Below are 19,856 nucleotides of genomic sequence, written 5' to 3' on the forward strand. Positions count from 1 at the left end.
CTGCCTTCAACCACCTTTGTCCACTTTAAAATCAAGGTCTGACTGTCTAGGATTGTGTGAGCACCACATTAACAGTATTAAAAGACCAAATTTATTCTCAGATTCCCTATGCATTAAAAAAACAAGATATTAAAACACTAGCTTTAAAAGACTATTTATTAATCTTAAATATTTACAACTCATGGGTTAAAATATATTATTACCAGTGGGCTGTTTTCTGGGATTTCATTAGGAAGGAGTTTCACCTTTTATCTTTACCACTTTATTTCTGAGCGAAGAGAATTTCAGGTTAACTTTTTATATTCTGGTTTTTAGATCTTTTAAAACCAGTTGCCTGGCTATCTTAGTAAATCTCAACCACAGCGTCATGAACAGACCAGGAAGTTTCCCATCTCTAAAAAGAAGGTCCTACTGTCTTTAGCCACTACCAAATATATATATATACACACACACACCTAAATATATGTACTGTGCAAAGCACATTCAATACAAATAATGGCAGAGTGATTGCGAATAAACACCAAGAGCACTCCAAGGGAATACCGGAAATGTGTAACAGTGACCAAATAATGAAGACTAGCCATGGAATCTCTTCAAGAAACACACTAATGGAGAACACAGAGGCATAGCAAAGATTTATGAAGAAGAGATCATAGAGAACTGGTATCTCCACTTAAATAACAAAAACCCCTCAAGACTAAATAGTTCCTTTGTACACTATTATTTTATTAGATTCCAATAAAAACATCTTTAAAGCTTTTAAGAAAATTACTATAAATTACTCTATAACTTATGTTTTGCATGGTTTTAGCATGTTCATGTTATAATTTACTTAATTTTACATGAAGATATAAAAAATAAATATTGCCATGCATAACTTGATATTAAAAAACACAAATAAATAACTTGAAATGTCTAGAGAAACTGTTCCTGCATACTTGTTAATTATGGGAGACTCAAGCAAGTCTACTATTTTAATGACTCTAACAGAAAAAGCTTCAAAACAAGCCCAATATAATGCCCTTAAATGATCAACATGTAATTAATCCTAAGGGAAAGAAAACAATGCAAAGCAATACTGGAGTGCAAAAACCTTTTTGCTGTAGGTTTTAATGGAAAAGGTTTTAATGTGAGCTAACGGGGTTCCTTCCCAAGGGCATGCTGGAAACAAAGAAGTGAGAGAAACTGGGAACCCTTCCTCAGTCAACTTATTCTATTTCAGTTTCCTGAAACATCCCTGGTTAAGACTCCTGCGATTAAAAAGACACAGACAAGCGTTTATAAATATCCATCAAGGTTCCTCGTTAAAGGTGAAGTCACACACTAGGGACAGGTGGTCTGAAGGGTAATTGAAGGACGGTAGCCGGTTGGGTCCAATCTGCTCCTCGGTGAGCAGGTCCAGGGCTGACCGCACGCTGAGCACCTGCCTGGAGTACCAGATATAATCCAGCGTGTGCCGGCACTCGCCTGAGGTCCGGATCTTCCAGGTCGTGTACGGAGGTTCCGACTGCCCGTCAGCGCTCAGCAGCTTGTAGGCGCTGTTCAGATTGAGGCTGGAGGAAGCAAAGTGCTTGTAGACCTCCTCTGTGGGCTCTGCGTTGAAGTCTCCACAAACAATCAGGGGAATCTTGGCCCCCTGGGTGATGGTCTGCAGGTTTTGGAGGAGGTCGCAGCCTTGAGCTGATCGAAACCGTTCCCAGCCGGTGCGTGCCTTCAGGTGGGTGACGGCGATGCAGAACTGGCGGCTGGACTCCTTGCACTCCAGGGTCTGGGCAATGGCCACCTGGTTGGTTTTCAGCGTCATGGCCGTCAGCCGGATGTTGGCACTGTTGACCAGCTTGAATCGGTTTTGGAGGAAGAACAAGGCACAGCCGTCGGGTCCATTGTTGTGCTCCACATCCAGACAGGGCGACCACGGCTTGGGGAAGAAGGTGCCCTGATAGCCCAGTCTACTGAGGAGGGGCTGGAAGGTGTCGAAGTAGTGGTCCACCTCTTGGAGGCACAGGATATCCGGCTGGTAGGCGAGGATCTCCTCCAGGATCAGACATTTCCTTTCTTCCCACTTGAGGGCTTCCATAGGGCACTGGACAAAGTTGTCTTTGCCTTCTCCAAGAGCTGAAATAAAAAAGCCGGTCGGTTGTCAGCTGCTAAATACCTGGCGGGGGGGGGGGGGGTGGGGGGTGGGGGGGGTGTCTCCTTAGGTGTGACGTCACCCAAGACCTTCAGAGTACTTTCTCTGCTTCAGTTGCTCTGGAGGGGATTCTCTTACTGCACCGACCTCCAAACTAATTACCTCTTACCATCCACATGAAGCAAGGAATTGATTTTCACATTAAAACTATCTGTCTATTCCAGGACAGAAGACATAATAAAGCCACATATTCCAGGACATAAAACATTAAGTTTTGGCTTTAAACAATGTTCTTTGTAGTCTAAGAGATCTAAGCTATGTCAGATGAACTAAATACATTTAACCCAGTACTAGGCCTTTATAGAAACCATAAATGACACCTATTTTAAACGGGCAGCTTTTACCTATATCTGGGAAAAGAAAAAACGAATCCAAAATTATGGAAAGTCATTCAGTATGCCCTTCTATTCCAGAAAATGAGGGAAGAATGGTGACCCTGGTTTCTTCTTAAAATTTCAACAGCTCCGTGATCTTTGTGCAGCACTGCACAAAGTTGACTGACACACCTGTTTTTAAATCCAGCAGACCTTTCTACCATAACAAATATCTCAAAGCATAGAGAAGAGAGGCAACATCTCAAATTATAAAGGTGCGTTTGGAAGAGAATCTGGCCAGAGTACCCAGACCAACTCCGCCCCCTCCCCATTTCCTGCAGAAGATTCTACATCGCCCACTCAGCAGACTCAGTTTCTCCCTGGCAAATGTTATCTTAGTGCTGTGGACTGAAAGCTGGAGACAACACAAAGTTTCAGGCTAATAAGAGACCGGGGCCTTGAAATCTGGATGTGCTGGGAGACAGAAGCTGTCACTGAATATGCAACTTACCAACACGTAAGTAAGAAATACCTCTGAGTCGCTGGATTTATCAGTGAAAACCAGATGACTCCCTTTCCCCACCTCCCCTTGGGAGAGCTCCCTGGGCGAAGCCGCCCGCACCCCTCATCTGACACCCCGCCCCCGCACATGTGCGCACATGCGGAGGTGCATCGGGCATGCGCAGAAGCAGGGGGGCGGTGGCGGTTCGGGCAGAGACGCAGCAGGCCTACCTTGGGCCAGGATGTTCCACTGCATGACTCTAATGGGAGGGTGGCTACTGGGGCCATCGGCTGGCAGAGCCACAAAATCCCTCTGGAACCGTGGGGGCCGGGTATGCAGGACAGCCCTGCATTCCTCCAGGAGCTCTTTGGGGTCGATGGGCTCCAGGTGCTCTGGGTCAGGGGCCACCAGGTACTCTGGGTGCTGGGACGCCGCGCTGCTGTTGAGTGTCTTGGCGAGAGCACTGTAGAGCCTGCTCGTGCCGTTTCCCATGGGATACACTGCGGGGAAGGAGACACGTGTTACACACTCAGCCTTCTCTTGCCTTTCTCCAGTTCTCACTCAGAGCGACCACAAGATAAAGCAGTTAGTGTCCACAGAAGCTGGGGCCGATGTTGCCACGTTCATGGTCTACGGGGTGGATTACAGGAGCGCCCAGGTTCTAGCTTTCTAGGAGGACAACTACTTGAAATACTACAGCTGAAATACCTTGATCTTTATGGCTTATTCTAACCTGAAACTTGTCTTTATAATTTGTAGACACAGTCTTACGAAAGCATGGCTAAACAAAATCCATATTCCTTTTTCTATGTATTTTTTTTTTTTTTCTATGTATTTTAAATGAGAACTTGAAGGCCAGTTTTAAAGAGCCAGATGTCAGAAAGCCTGATTACTCCGAGATGGCATTAGAGCAGGCTCTTAGTGTGTCAGCTACTCGGATCCCTATTACGCTGGATTAAAGAATCAGCTGGATTAAATCCAGGCTCTGGCTTTCTATAGGATTCTGAGAACATCACTGAGCAGTACAGTCTGCAATCTAATCTTAACTGCCAGATTTTTTAAAAATCAGAAGAGAGGTTGGCGGTGGTGGGGGGAGAGATGGGGTGGGGAGGGGAGGATATGGTGGTGCAGGAAGCATTGTCTAGGTCTGTTTCCTGAGGCTTCTGATTCTTACCTAACTGGATAATAACTAAAGACAACAGAGCACAATCTTCAACAAGCTAACATGAAGGGAGAGGCATCTGTCACCTCACTAGGAGGCAGTGGATTGCTCTTTTAAAGGTCAACCTTGTTTTCTCTTCATTACAGTATAAATTAGGCCAGATTCTGCTTGGAATCATGTCTAAGATTCCTGGTTTGGAGGAACCTGGATTTCCTGACCTCATCCAAGTCCTTGCCTTCTCTTGAAGGACACAAAGTTTTCTTTACAAAACACATTGTTTGGCAAGCAGATTGCACGTGAAACTAGCAAGCCATTGAATTCACCTTACACAGCAGGTCACAAAGGCCAATTCAAGTGTTCACCCCCAGGACCTATCCTTAAACATCAAGATCAAGATGCAAGCATGCTCTATCACTCCTTTTCAAGGACTCCCCAGTGAGAAAGTGAGGCAAAGAGACTCCAGTTTTCCCAGCACACATTTCTGTGTATGTGCAACTGCCTGCAAGCCTGTGCTCACAAAGGCACATGCATGAACACGCGCATACACTTGTTTCCTGGATGTCTGACTTGAATATATTCTTTTTTAATCAATTTGCTTGCCTATCTGAGTACATGGGTCCAAAGAAATTTTCTTCCTGGCTGGCAGTACAACTTTGAAAATCTTTCTTCTGTACTTCTAGTTCAGCAAAAAGCGGTAAAAAGTTCTACTGTTTTCCCAAGCATGGTTTCCAGCATCAGTAATAGCCTAACAGTAGACCAATCTGTCAGGGCATCATGGCAAACTCACAAGGGCTCCAATATCTGACATCTGTCAGGCTCCAGGCAAATGAGCAGCTTGAAGCTGTTCAGTTTTAACAGGACTGCTCTGCATCCTTTTGATGACATCACCTTCGCCAAGCTGTTTCAGGGTGGTTGCTGTGATAAAAAAGCAAGTACCATGCGAAAATGAATGTGAAAAAGGTTAATTGTGTCCAATAGGAGTTGAAGATTTAAGGCGTTATCTTAAACAACACTTCCTCCTAAAAACTTAAGAAAAACCTTTCAGTGAACAAGGAACAGTATAATGTATTAACACAATGAAAGTGCTGGAAGACATGCCCAGAAAGCCAATCAAAATCATATCCTATTATAATATAGGATAATTATATTAAGAAAATGACAAAGTAGTCTAAATTAGAAAACTTACAAATGAGGCAATGTGAAGAATTAGTAAACACGTAACAGAGAGAAATGAGATAAAGCTTGCAAGATAGTGGCAAATACTATGTACTTATTTAAAGCAAAGATGCAATATGGATAAAAGTTTCTTGTAGCAGGAAAACCAATGCAAGGAAATGAAACACGTATTGATACGAGAAACTATAAACCAAGAAAATTCTTCAAAGTTTCAATCATGCAGGATGAATTAAGTTCTGGAGCTTTAATGTACAGCAAGGTAAGTTTAGTTAAGGATACTGTATCTCATACTTGAAATCCTTCCTCTAAGTGATCTTAGATCTTAAGTGATCTCACCCCCCCACCCCCGGAAACACACACTATGTGAGTGACATGTTAATTAGCTTGATTGAGGTAATTATTTCAAGATGTGTACAAATATCAAACCATCACTCAGTACACCTCAAATACACAACAATGTTCGCTAATTATACCTCAATAAAGCTGAAAAAAAGGTCAGTGGTTTGAAAGAAAAATTATGAGGTTAAAAGAACATGTATCATGGACACAAACACACATACCTGAGACTATCAACCCAGAATGACCAACACCGACTGGACTGTAAAGAAACAGAAAAAAAATCCCTTGGACTCCAGGCCAAAAACAGCAAGGAACTTAGAAGTCAGAGTATCAGACTTCAACTGTAATGTTCTTAGACAAGAAGAAAATGAAGTTACATATCTGAAACATGTCAGGCTTTATATGTGAGCCAAGAATTTTACATCTAGCAAAACTGAAATACTGACTCTAGGAGCGCTTCTTCCAGAAAATACTACAGCAGGGGATGGCCAACTGCAGCCAGATGTATTTTGTACAGTCCTTGATCTTCAGATGTCATATACACGCCCACAAGCACACGGTACATGGCAGGATAATTTCTGGCACTCAAAGCCAAAATGTTTACTATTGGGCCCTTCTCAGAAAAGTCTTAACCACCCCTGGAAGTAGCGAACAAGCTTTAGACCAAAATGACCAGAGATACTGATATACGAACTGGTGGTGCTGTATTAAACAGAGCAAATCAAGTCTAAATGAGATTAAGATAGTACAATATCCACTGGCTATGTGATCCAAGAATGAACCAATGAGGATCTAGTACAACCAAAAAAGAAAAGCCTGGGATGGGGGTGGGGGTGGGACAGAGCAGGGGGACCAGAAAGAAGCAAGCATATTCAATTAAGAATTATTTGGGGACTTCCCTGGTGGTCCAGTGGCTAAGACTCTGAGCTCCCAGTGCAGGGGGCCCAGGTTTGATCCCTGGTCAGGGAGCTAGATCCCACATGCTACAACTAAGACCCAGAGCAGCCAAATAAACAAATAAAAAATTTTTTTTAAAAAAAGAATTATTTGCAGTGATCATCATTAGTAATGGCAGAATCAGAATTGTTACTCTAGACTGCTTAAACTGGATGTTCTAATTTCATCATTCCCTGTTGTCCTTTTTTGGTTTGTTTTTGGAAATTTATAGGGCTGTTAGCTACAAAACAAGGAAAACACATTCTTATTAAAGCCAGCTCAGCTCAAAAAAAGCTCATTTTGGCCCAATAGTGGATTACTATATTTTGTCATTCACTTTATTTGTGACTTTTGGGGGTTTTCAAAAATTCAGTCTAGCACCTAAAGACAAAGGCTTTGCAGCAAAAAAGAGGAAGGACACACTGCAATATGGGCCTCAAAGCCCCAGTTCTAGGCCCAGTTTAAGTGGCTGGATTCTGAGTAAATCCAAAATTGGAGCCAACAAGTTTTGTTGATGACTTACTTGGATGTGGCCTATGAGAGAGCAGTCAAAAAAAAGTTTCCAAGATGGGTGGGCTGAGCAACTATGAAGCTGTCAATACAGGTTAGGAAAACCGGGTAGGGTTTGCAGAAAATAGGAGCTTGGCAGTCAGGTACAACTGATGTTCAGGAGAGAAGTGCAAATTGGAAACAGGTGGGAGATGTTTATTGCCAGAGGAGGACTGAGCTCTGGAGCAGACTACCATGTCTGTTTGCTAACAGGGCTGACACATTAGAGGAAGAAACCCATCAAACAGACTTCAGGCGTGACGGCATGAGGGAGCTGACAAGTCCTCCCCTGAAAGAATTATAAACCTGAACCAGTGTCAAAACCAGCCACTTCAGTGCTCTGGATGTAGACCAAAGGCATGCAACACACTGAGAAGCCTTTATTTGCGAAAGCTATTGAACCTCAGTTAAGAACAGTGCTGGTCTGTGCGGGTCCTGCCTGGGGCAGGCCTGGCCCCACCTCTCCCCTTCAGCTCTGTGGAAGTGATTCCAACTAGAGCAGCAAAGATACTGAAGTAAGTTAACATCTGCCCAGAAAAAAGGCCTAGGCCTTGATGGCTCTCGCTGGTGAGCCTATCAAATATTTAAACAATACCCATCCCTTCATAAACTCCCACCTACTGCTTCCCATGTACAGCCCCACTGGAAGACAGTCTGGCACTGTTTAAAATAAATATAGAACTCATGCCCCTAGGGATTTACCTAAGTGAGCTTAAACTTAAGTTCATTCAAAAATATGTACGCAATTGTATTAATAAATGCCCGAACTGGAAGCAAAGATGTCCCTCAATGTGCAAATGTATACAACCACACAAAATAGTACATAACAATAAAGGGGAACAAGTCACAAGCATTTTGTAAGTGAAAGAAGCCAGATCCTAAAAATTACATACTGCACGATCCCACTCATAGGGCATTCTAGAAAAGGCAAATTATACAGAATGGTTTTCAGAGATTGAGGGAGGGACCAGTGGCTGACAAAGAATTTTAGGGCAAAGGAACCACTCTGTACAGCCGTAGGGTGATGCATACATGACTCTGTGTCAAAATCCATTGACTTAACTATCCCTCACAAAGAGTAAACTTTAATGTGCGAAAATTCAAAAGATCAACAGGGAGGTGGGGGGATCAAGAGGAAATGCAGACTCTGACAAATAAATCTATTACAAATATACGACAAATTCACAGAAGGGGCTTCAGGAAAAAAGGAATCATGTCACTTTGGAAAACAGCTTTTAACTGCTCAAGACTAAAGAAAGTGCACTCAGATTAGCAAAGCTATTTCTCTTGGGGGGTGGGTGTCAGCAATTCCAAAAATGCTTTACATGTATATTGCGGTTGAACAAATACAATAAGTGATGGATGGTGGGAGTCTGATTTCTGTGAAAAAGGAAAGCTGCAGATAAATGAGGAAAGGTTTAGAAGGAATCATGTGGTACTGAGGGAGTCAGACACATCATCCAGATTTCATGTTTCCCTGATAGTACACATAGATACATAGACAAAGCCATTAGGGATGTCTGAGACACCTTTGGAGAAACGCAGGGCCAAGGGGTTTTCATATTAACACTGAGGCATCCTTTCTGTCTTTGTTTTCGACTGTGATGAAACCGCCGCTTTGTCAGCATTAACTCAGGCAGTTGGCCCCAGGCTCCAGTAGGGGCCACTGTGCTCTTCACCATTATTCATTTTTTAAATTGCCTGCTTTACCCACAAATGTCCTTAAGTGAGGCGGCAATAAGTACTTCTGTTAAATTTGGAGCCCTGATGACCTATCTTTAATACTTGACAAAAAGGAAAGTCCACATAAACACTTGTGCTGCACACAAAATATGCTGCCTTAAGCAACAGCACTCAGGTGAGTGCCTGGATTGCAAAACTCTCCCCTGTCTTCACCTCAAAGAACCAACAAACTTTAGTCAAGAAACAAGGCAGACATTTATCCACTAAAATGTAAGAAGTGAGCCTGTCACTTTAAGGAAAACAGCTGACAGTATTTTTGCCCATGAGAAAAATTTCCCAGAGAAAATTCTGGAAAACACATCTGGCATCAGGAGCCTGACAAGTCCCCAGTACTTAAAAAACTTCTCTGACAAGATTGGAGATGATAGTTACTAAGGTTATTTTGGAGCAGGCACTGGCACCCCACTCCAGTACTCTTGCCTGGAGAATCCCATGGATGGAGGAGCCTGGTGGGCTGCAGTCACGACTGAGCGACTTCACTTTCACTTTTCACTTTCCTGCATTGGAGAAGGAAATGGCAACCTACTCCAGTATTCTTGCCTGGAGAATCCCAGGGACGGGGAGAGCCTGGTGGGCTGCCATCTATGGGGTCGCACAGAGTGGGACACGACTGAAGCGACTTAGCATCAGCAGCAGCAGCAAGGTTATTTCTATACTGTATAACATCTGGAAGAGCCACGTAACCTAGTTAACCAACTTCCCAAATAACCAAGAAGATGTTCACTGATATGGTATATCAGATTTGACGTTGCAAATAACTATTAATATAAGCTACCACAAAAGACTACCCACAATTATCGTAAAAGGCTATTAAAATAATTCTCTCCGATTATATAACCAGTGAGAGACTGGATTCATATCTTTTAACCAAAATATCCCAACAGACTGAACGGAGAGGCAACTAGGAGGATATAGACAGCTGTCACGTATTAAGCCAGACTTTCAAATGAAGCGATTTCCAAAAACGTCAAATGGTGCCACTCTTTCATCTAACCTTTTTATTTGGGGAAAAAAAAAAGCTGGTTAAAAAGTAAAAACACAACAAAAGCCAGGATTATCTGGGTACACACCTGAGAAGCTGCTGGAGTTGACCAACCTCGGGGCCCAAGGAAACCTCGAAGAGAAAAGCACACCAAACCCTGAAGGACAGACGTCACAGGAAGGCATCGTTGGAACAGCGAGCCTGTGCTGCCACCCACTGGCCACTGTGCTGAATCACCTCAGAAAGGTTAGAAAACTAACTCAGCAGCTAATTTTCACTGGTCCCCTGAAAGCTCCTGAATAAACGTGGCCACCTTCAAAATATTCACAAGACAGCCATCGACCTAAAATAGCTTGGATGTTGGGTATGCAATATATTTATTTAATACTTTATTAATAAATCAATAAAGATTTACAGTCCCCATGGCTTACAGCTTCATGGATCAAGTTCCAGTGGCTCCCTTTTTCTTACATATGGCCTTCTTCTGGTACTTGAAAAGTCAAAGTGAAGTCGCTCAGTCGTGTCCAACTCTTTGCAACCCCGTGGGCTGTAGCCTACCAGGTTCCTCCATCCATGGGATTTTCCAGGCAAGAATACTGGAGTGGGTTGCCATTTCCTTCTCCAGGGGATCTTCCCCAACCCAGGGATCAAACTTGGGTCTCCTGCATTGCAGGCAGACGCTTTTACCCTCTGAGCCAGGAGTAAGAACCTTAAGTCACCCTTAATATTTAAATTACAACCCCTGTTCTTCACTCATTAGTTCCATGAGGATAGAGACTATATCTGCCTTGTTTATGGACTCAAGGTAGGTCAACTGGTTTCCAGAAATCATGGCTTCTCTTTTCACTAGTCAGATCCTGAACAAGTTATTTATCTCTGTGGCTCTGTTTCTTCATCTGGGGATCACCATGATCTACTTCACTGTGTTACTGTGAGGGTTAAGAGAGTTAAAGGAGCTATACCTAGTACATTCTAAATGGCAGCTACTGTTACTTTTCTTTCTGGGATTAAAGAGCAGCTATTAACACCTGAGAGCCAAGCGTGTATCTTTACTTATCTTTCCAACGATCCAGCAAAGCAGGTACTGTATTCTCCATTTTATAAACATGGTGACTGACTGCACAGTTGGCAAAGGACCTGACCCTGGAGAGGGCTGCCTGCACCTTGGATCACTGCTTGTCTCTGACGGTGCTGACCAGTCAGGATGACTGGATGGAGCTGCCAGGGGCGTGCGTGGCAATTAACAAAGGTCCAATTTCACCTCATCCCTCTGCCCAGGTCACCGCCGTCAGGGCGTGCACACTGGCACAGCACAAGGTGTTCAAAGCGGTGTAATGACCCGCTTTACTGGCACATGGCATTACTAGAGATATCAAGTGAAGGTCATGTCTCCCAACCTCGCGGGTCTATAAATACAAGCTCCTAGACACAGTGACAATCCCAGTGACCTTTCTTTGCTAGGCAGCAGTCAGACACAAGAATACCCAAGTGCCTTCTGGACAAAGCAGAGCTGTCCCTTCAGTCATGCCAGATTCATCTTGAAAATATGGCTAGGGAAAGAGAAATCCCTCCACAATGAATACTTAAGTTAGCGTGTGAAAATTGGTGGTTGATTATGAGTGGGCTGGCCAAGCATTTGCATAAGCCAGACTCTTCCAGCAAAATGCTAGAAAACTGAAAAGGCAGAAACAAAGAACCTGGTGTGACAGCTGCTCTCCACCAACTGAGACAATCAGGTTTGTGTTACTACCTGGTGCCCATCATTAACGTTCCCAGGAGCTCAAGAGGTGCTCTGGGTTCACAGCTATGAATGAAATACGGAGCTAAGGAGTACTCTGCTATTCTTCCCTGTGGGTCAGAGGTCCACATACATCTCCCAGTGCCCTGTATAAGATGCCTATGGCTGCTTACATTTTTAAGTGGTTGAAAAAAGATTGTAATAATATTTCCTGACATGTGAAAATCATCCAAAACTCCAACTTCAGTATCCATAAATAAGATTTGTGTATTGTCAGCAGCTACTTCCACACTATAGCAGCAGAGCTGAATAGCTGTAACGGATATTTAGTCTATTAAGCCCAATATATACTAGCTGGCTCTCTACAGAAAAGTTTGCAGACTCCTGCTCTAGATTATGAATTGTACAGTCCATTTGTACATACTTCACAAAAATCAACGAAAGACTCAGTCATTTAAAATAGGGAAAACCTAATTTTCATATATAGATTTCCATAGCCTTGCTTGAATAATTACAGCACTTGTAGGAAAAGAATCATCTTTTAAAATGTGTAGTGACACTGGTAGCAGTTTTAAAATCTGCAGTCCAATGACTCATTTTTAAGATGGGAATTGATAAATAATGTACAATAGGTCATCAGACATGAGGCCAAAAATACATTATTCTTAAGAGCTTTCTGGAATAAAGTACACACACGCATATTTTTCTAAAGACTGAAAGAATATGGGTAAAATCAGAAAGGACGCCACCAGTGGGCTTAAGAAACAATTCCAGGAAGACAGAGACAGGTGTGAATTAACAGAGAACCCAGAGCGGAGGGCAATGCAGTACAAACTACCGAAGGTAAATTAAACATGGCTCTTCCCAAGGGAGCTCTGAAGAAACCCAAAGCTAAGTCCACCAAGACAGAGGGCAGGAGAGGCAAGGGGCCGTCGTTAGGGTCATTCTTTCAGCAATGGTATTTGAGACAGCTGCTAGTTCTGTCACTTCCCCTCTCAGACAGAAGAGGGTGGCCTCTGCCAGCTGGAGAACTGGCTTCAGAGATGTGGGCCCTGGAAGGGCTCCCAAGAGTGATGGACGGGAAGGGAGGCAGAGCAGACCGTGGACCTCAGGGATATTTCTGAAGGCGTGGCTGGAGGGGTGAGCTAAGCATTGGAGAACACAGAAGGGAGCCTGCCTGCACCCCTGACCCCCAAATCTCCCCAACTACAGAGAAAATGCAAACTGCTCTCCCAGGAGGAAAGGTATGGGGGAGAAACAGGCTCACACAACTGTATAGGACACAAAGACAGACTAGGCTTCTATGAAGAAAGGAGCAGAGAATTAGAAAATGTCCAAAAAATTGTAAACAACTGCAAAACAGACATGTTCAAAAAAATCTCATGAAATATAAAGAAACATTCTTAAAAATGCAAGAGCAGCCAGAGGGTGGATCCATATGGACAACAATCTGTCTAGCAGGAGTTTAATAATATGAGAACAGGCAATGTGATAAAATAGTGATGAAAATGATAAAATTCAAGAAATAGAAATTTTCCTGGGCTAGAGAATGGTATGTCCTGGGGCTTCCTTGGTGGATCAGTGGTCAAGAATCTGCCTACCAATGCAGGAGACATGGGTTCAGTCCCTGATCTGGGAAGATCCCACATGCCGTGGAGCAGCTTAAGCCTGTGCTCAACTACTGAGCCTATGCTCAAGAACCTGGGAGCTGCAACTCCGGAAGAACTTGCACCCTAGAACCAATGCTCTGTTTTGCAACAAGAAGCCACCACAATGAGAAACCGGTGAATTGCGACTAGAGAGTGCCCCTTGCTCTCCATAACTAGAGAAAAGCCCACACAGCAATGAAGGCCCAGCACAGCCCCCCACCCCCCAAAAAGAATGGTATGTCCTTAGACTGAATGGGCTCATCTGATGCTGAGACGTTTATCCTGACAGAACTTCTGAACACCAAGGACAAACAATCCTCAACTTCTAGAGGATAATCAGTACCGTCAAAGAGATTGCAGTTCTGAGGCAAAATTAACAGACATGTTATTTTTAAAAAATTATATTTTAAAATTGTCATGAAAATTTTCCAAATAAAAATTTAGAATGAACCACTACTGGAAAGAGAAATTAATTGTAGAACACATCTCAGCAAATCTATCTGACCTAGAAAATCTGAAAGATGAACATCTTCGGCAACCCCCTCAGTGAAAGCAAAACATAAAGGAAACAGAAAACCATCATGTCCAGGGTGTCAGTAGGATATGCAAAACAACTTCCTTGTACCCCGTACTGGACAGACCTGCCCCAGCATTGGACGCTCAGAGTGGGGGACAGGCTGGGAAAAGCAAAGGAAAATGATGCACAAGGCGCTTCCTGGACACCCTGCTGCCACTTTTCTTTACTGCTCCATGATTCTGGCTCCAAGGAACTTTGGACTTCTCAGACTACTCCAGTTCTGAAGGGAAAAAGCAGTTTTCAAATCATTCTGCACAATCCCTCATAATCCAATAGCCGTCTCTACTGGAGACTAACTTCTGGGGACACTAGTTAAGAAACTTCTAGCAGGCTTCCAAGCATTTAGCAAAGCAAGTGTCTCACTGGCTGTCTGCCCAGGCTATACATCAGAACTAGCAGATGCTCAAGGCCCACTTGCAGAAACTAAAATTCAGATGATCTGAGTGGGACCCAGGCATTCTTTTGATAGCTCCTTTTATATAATGATGTACACCCTTGGTATCTGCATCTGGGGATTCAACCAACCTTGGATGAGGAACCCACCCATGGCGGGGTGGGGCTGCATTTCATAAAGACATTTAAATCTGACAGGTAGTTTTTCGTAGCCCTCTTTCTCCTGGACACTCCCGCCCACATCCCGGACACTGATGCTGAATTCTGTGTAGCTGGTAGGTTTCAGGTGCTGCTTTGAGATCACATAGAGACAAGAAGACAGCTAAGATTTTTGCTTGAGGTCATACTCCTTCCTGTAGGAAGGCTGCTCAAATCCAGCAAATCCAGAACTTCCTGGCTAGGACTCTGTGTTCCCAATGCAGGGGGCTGGGTTAGATCCCAGTCCCCAGGAACCAGTTTCCACATGTCTCAACAAAGATCCCATGGACCGCACAGCCAAATATTTTTTAAAAAAGAACAAATCCAAAAATTTTCATTAAAGTACAAGTGGGTTTACTATGGAACTAAACACCCATGCACGTCATCCTTGCATTCAAATGTGATAACCATTCAAGTGGTTAGCAAAATTCTAGGAATCCTGATGACAGATCTTAATTTCCAATGCAATTAGTCACGAAACAATAAAATATTTGGCCTTTTAAGTGTACTGTGCTCAGTAAAACTTATGGATCAGTTGATATCGTGGTTTCTAATTCAAAAGCCCCCAGTAACTCACTGTATTTAAGCTCTTACCATTGAATGCTGTAACTAATAGCTTGTTCTCCTACAAAGAAAATATATTTCTATAAAGCTTGATAATTACAAGCCGTTGCACTTCTCTCTCATAAGCAGATTACTCACATTGTTAAAGGACATACTAAATAAAACCGCCTCCTCAAATGAGCTGGTATTTGCTTTTAAAATCGTACCAAGAAAAAAAGCAATGTGTTCCAGTGGTAGAGAACAGTAATTCAGCCAACTCTTCATTATCTGAGGAGGTGGCATCTGGAGGATGGCATTTATAAACCCATAGATGACACCAGACCACGTTTCATCCAGCAGAGTAACTGTGACAGCTGCTGCTTCTCTATGGGGCCTGTGATCCTTCTGTGAGAAAAGGTCCCCTTTAAATTCTAATAACCCAGCATCTGATGACTGCAAAGGGGCTGCACTCACCTTTCCAGTGACATCTGACTGCCACAGGGCGTAAGTTATGAAGGAACTGATTAACAAATAGGGTCAACTTGGGATTTAGCACCCCCTCCCCAAAGACTGGGGCTTCCCAGGTGGTGCTAGTGGTAAAGAATCCACCTATCAATGCAAGATGTTAAGAGACTTGGGTTAGGAAGATCCCCTGGCTAAGGACATGGCACCCCACTCCAGTATTGCTGCCTGGGAAATCCCATGGACAGAGGAGCCTGGAGGGCTTATGACCCATAGGGTCCCAAACAGTCAGATATGACTGAAGTGACTCAGCACACACGCACCCCAAAAGATGCTGGAGTGAGCGAAGTGTAGCTTTCAGTTCCTTGAAGACTTTCTCTAGCCAGATGTCTAAACCTTGAGGCCTGTAATAACAATAATCTGCTTTTTATTTATTGTTGTCATTTTGTTAAGTAACGTGGAATTCGGGACCCACCCATAACGATTCTTCTTAATAAGTCTACAATAGGATCTATAAATCCTGGGAAACATTTGGCAAAGTACCTCCTCTCTCACCCTGCCACCATCCACGTCTCACACCTTCCACTTTGCTACTGGCTTTTCCCAAGCAAAATGTTTTTAATCTCTTTCAATCTTAACTGTACTTCAAGGACCAATTCAAATGCCAACCACTTTTTGAAGCCAAAATGATCACCACTGATGGAAGGGACTTCATGCTCTCCAGCACCCTTGTGCCATTTGCAAACCTTTAACTGAAAGAGAATAAAAGGTGTTTTTATTTCTTTAAACACTCAGGTCTTTGTGCAAAACCCATCTCTCTGGGAACTAAACTCAGAGGCAGACCATGTCTCACATTCTTTTACCTCCTATAAGGTGGCACCTAGCTCAAATGGTCAAGAATCTGCCTGCAATGCAGGAGGCCAGGGTTCGATTCCTGGGTCAGGAAGATCCTCTGGAGAAGGGAACAGCAATCCACTCCAGTATTGGTGCCTGGAGAATCCCATGGAAAGAGAAGCCTGGTGGGCTACAGTTCATGGGGTCGCAAAGAATCAGACACTTCTGAATGACTAACACAATAGAGTGAGACAGACCAGAAATGGAAAGACTTTCTGAATGAGTGAGTGAGTGATCAAAGGATATGCAAATGAATGCATTCATGAGTTTCTCTCAACAAGCAGCTGAAGCCAAAACTGAGCAAAATGAGAAACTGCCCTAGCTCTTGTAGTAGTTTAACAGCCATAAATCCTTTCAATTTCTTTCTAAAGCTAGGGGATTTCAGGGGACTTCCAGAAAGTTCATTAAGCATCTTTCTATGTCAAAGGCCTAAGATCCAGCATGTCCTGACCTTTCTTCCCAACTAACAGCACAGCTCTCTTATCTGTATTACACAAGTTATGTGTATTCCCAAAATGAACCTACTGGCTAACTCTGCCCCAGGACCCGCAGGAAATTTAAGGTAAGAGGTGAAGACAAGAGATACAGTGCTACAGAAGACACCAGTTGATTTTCTTTTACTTCTCCCACCTCAAACCCAACAATGTGCCTCTAGAAATTTTCCCATTCTAAGTTATTTCACAAACGCCAAATTCCTACAGAACTGCAAAGAAAATCTCAATGACTGTCAAGTTCATCCTTTTTAAAAAAAGAACAAAAGAGTTTAGTCTCCAGTAATCAGTTTAACTTCCTAATATTTTTTTATTTTTGGTCACGCTGGGTGGCATGCGAGACCTTAGTTCCCCGGCCAGGGGTGGAATCTGTGACCCCTGCAGTGGAAACGCAGTCTTAACCGCTGGCCGCCGGCGAAGTCCCTTTACAAAAATAAAATCCTAATTTTAAAAAGAATGTCTCCATCTAAACATCCGCCAATCATCTGAATAGAGTTTAAAATCTTGACTTGAATCGCATTTTGGGTGATCACTTTCAGTAAAGAAAGCCACATTGAACATACACTTTCTACTGCTCGGTTCTGAAGTTAATACAAAACTTGGGAATTCCCTGGCAGCCCAGTGTTTAGGGCTCCGCCTTTTCTTTCACTGCCCTGGCGGTTCAATCCCCCATGGGGGAATTAAGATCCGGCAACCCGTGTAGGGCGGCATAAAAGAGATAACACAAAACTTTTGGAGCAAAAGGTAGTCGTTAACAATCTGAGATGTTCATACGTCTTAAACAGCAATAAACTTGAGTACGACTAAAATATACCTGCTAGCGTGATGAAACTGCCCACTTTTGAAAGAAAAGCTTTATTAATTTTTAAAGTATGACTAATTTGTATGTAAATTGTGGCCGCGGTATTGAGGCCTCGGGCAGAAACTTACGTGGCCAAAAAAGGGAAGATCCAGGGAACTTCCCTGGGGGTCCAGTGGTTAAGATTCCAGGCTTCCAATGCAAGGAGCGCAGGTTCGATCCCTGGTTAGGGAAGTAAGATCCTGCCTGGCGTTTTCCTCCCCACAACCCAAGCAAAATCCAGAGCACGTGACCTATAGAACAGGTTCTTGGCAAAGAGATAGCATCATCTTTACAAGATCTTAACCCCAGGTATACAGGACGCATAATGACACAAATATTAAGACTGGAAGGCTCCCCCCAAATTCAAGTAGATGTCCAAAGAGTCAATGCGTGTTCATACATTTTTCAAAATTCACACCACCTAAGCCATGCAGGCCACAGGATCAGATAAGAGTAACTTCATATACATATTGCATAAAATGTTCCATTAGCGCAATAAGTAAAACAAAAATAATCTGCGGCCTCGGAAGGGGAAAAGATAACAGGTCAAGAGCGAGAAATACTGAAACCGCGGCATCAAACGGGAACGATTAAACGGGAACCTAGCACGGGGTTGCAGCTCTTACCGGACGCGGTGCAAGCCCCAGGCAAGAGAAGGCGGCAAAGGAGGGCAGAGACGGCGGCTCAAGGAGAAGAGGCACCGCTTCCCGGTCGCACCACACCGCCCGGCAGCCCCCGGCTTCCCATTCATTCCCCGCCGTCTCCAGGTGGCGGCCGCCGCGTTCTCCGCCCGGAACGGCGGTGCACTCACCTGTTCGGGAGCACGACCTCGCCACGTCGCGGGCCGCCGAAGCCGCCGCCAGAAGCCGGGGGGAGGCGAGCCGCGGTGCGGCCGTGGGCGAGAGGCGGCGCGGCGGCGGCGGCGGGCCGGGCGCGCGGCGCAGGCCGGGCGCGTCCCTCTGTAGCAGGGCGGAGCAGAGCCGCCGCGGGCTCTGATACATGCCGGGCGCCGCCGCCAAAACCGCCGCGGCCCCTCGCGCGCCCCACCTAACTGCGGGCCCCGCCGAGGCGGGCAAGCCCAGCAGACTCTTGGGGCCGTCCGAGCAGAGGCTCCGGGGATCCTTCTCTTCCAGCCGCGGCCCGGGGGAAGGTCGCAGGCAGACGAGCCCGAGAGGGCGCGAACGAAGCTGCGGATGCTGTGAAGCGGAGGCGCTGTCTGCCGCGGGCCGGCTGGAGCTGGAGGGTAACCGGCGAGCGCAGCGCGCTGACAAAGCGGGCGCTACCAAGCGAACCAGGGAGGGGGTGTCCATGGGACCTGCGCCCGGCGCGACCTGGCAGGGATTCGTAGAACTGGAGTGATCCTGCTTTGAGAGGACGCAGATACTCAGCTGTTTATGGGGTGGAGGCTGTGGGAGGTCCAAGGTAACAAGTATCCCTCAAGGCAGTTTTAAAGAAATGAGCCTCCCCTTCCGCTGGGTGGAGTGGAAACGCCCACAGGCTGGGAGTCCCAAGACCTTCCAGGCTATGGCCCCGGGGACACGTGTGTGTCCGAGTAAAAGACAGCATCCGTGTACTCGTGTAAGTGAGAATCCAGCAGAGGGTGTCTGCTCCCCACCCCTTCGGCGGGATGTGTTGCGTTAAAATGAAATTAAGCACGATAAAGCCCCTACTGTGTGCGAGGGCGACGCTGAGTAAGGCCACGTCCCTTTCCTCAATGTTATCCTCAGGCAAAGGGGGCCCAACGTGGCAGGAGAAATCAGACCATAAAGCTGTACAAGGTATTCAATATCACAGTAATCCAAGTTAAAAAAAAAAAAAAAAGCTGTACAAGGTAGATTAAGATCAGTGTGGCATCAGTTTATGTAAATTTGGCGATAGAGGTCGTAACACGCCTGGATTTTCTAGAAGGCTTATTAGAAGAGAAGAGCCATGACTTGGATTTACATTTGTGGAATTTGGGAGAAAGAGTGGTGGTGATTTACACAGGCAAAAAAGGGAATAAAGCAAAAAGCCCTAGGTATCTTTGCGGCAACATCTCTTATGTAGGATGGAAGTGAAGAAGTAAGGCAGATGCTTGGATGGGTTACACTGCGGAAGGCAGAGATTGTATTAGACTTAATATGGTCGAAAAGGGTGAGCTGTTTGTAAACTGGGCAAAGATATGTCTTAGGGCCGT

General features: G+C 44.6%; 1 protein-coding gene across 1 annotated transcript; it reads right to left on the reverse strand.

The window, feature by feature from the left end:
- Positions 1–138: 138 nt before the first annotated feature.
- On the reverse strand, positions 139–19,076 carry NOCT (nocturnin). The gene is made up of 3 exons (XM_019977749.2): positions 18,492–19,076; positions 3,238–3,507; positions 139–2,115 (listed from the first exon to the last, which is right to left on the reverse strand). Exons 1-3 carry the CDS (start codon positions 18,988–18,990, stop codon positions 1,292–1,294), a joined length of 1,593 nt encoding a protein of 530 aa, XP_019833308.2. The 5' UTR covers positions 18,991–19,076; the 3' UTR covers positions 139–1,291.
- Between the last annotated feature and the right edge of the window lie 780 nt (positions 19,077–19,856).

The sequence above is a fragment of the Bos indicus genome, chromosome 17 (genome assembly GCF_029378745.1).
Source record: "Bos indicus isolate NIAB-ARS_2022 breed Sahiwal x Tharparkar chromosome 17, NIAB-ARS_B.indTharparkar_mat_pri_1.0, whole genome shotgun sequence".
In the NCBI taxonomy this organism is placed as follows: domain Eukaryota; kingdom Metazoa; phylum Chordata; class Mammalia; order Artiodactyla; family Bovidae; genus Bos; species Bos indicus.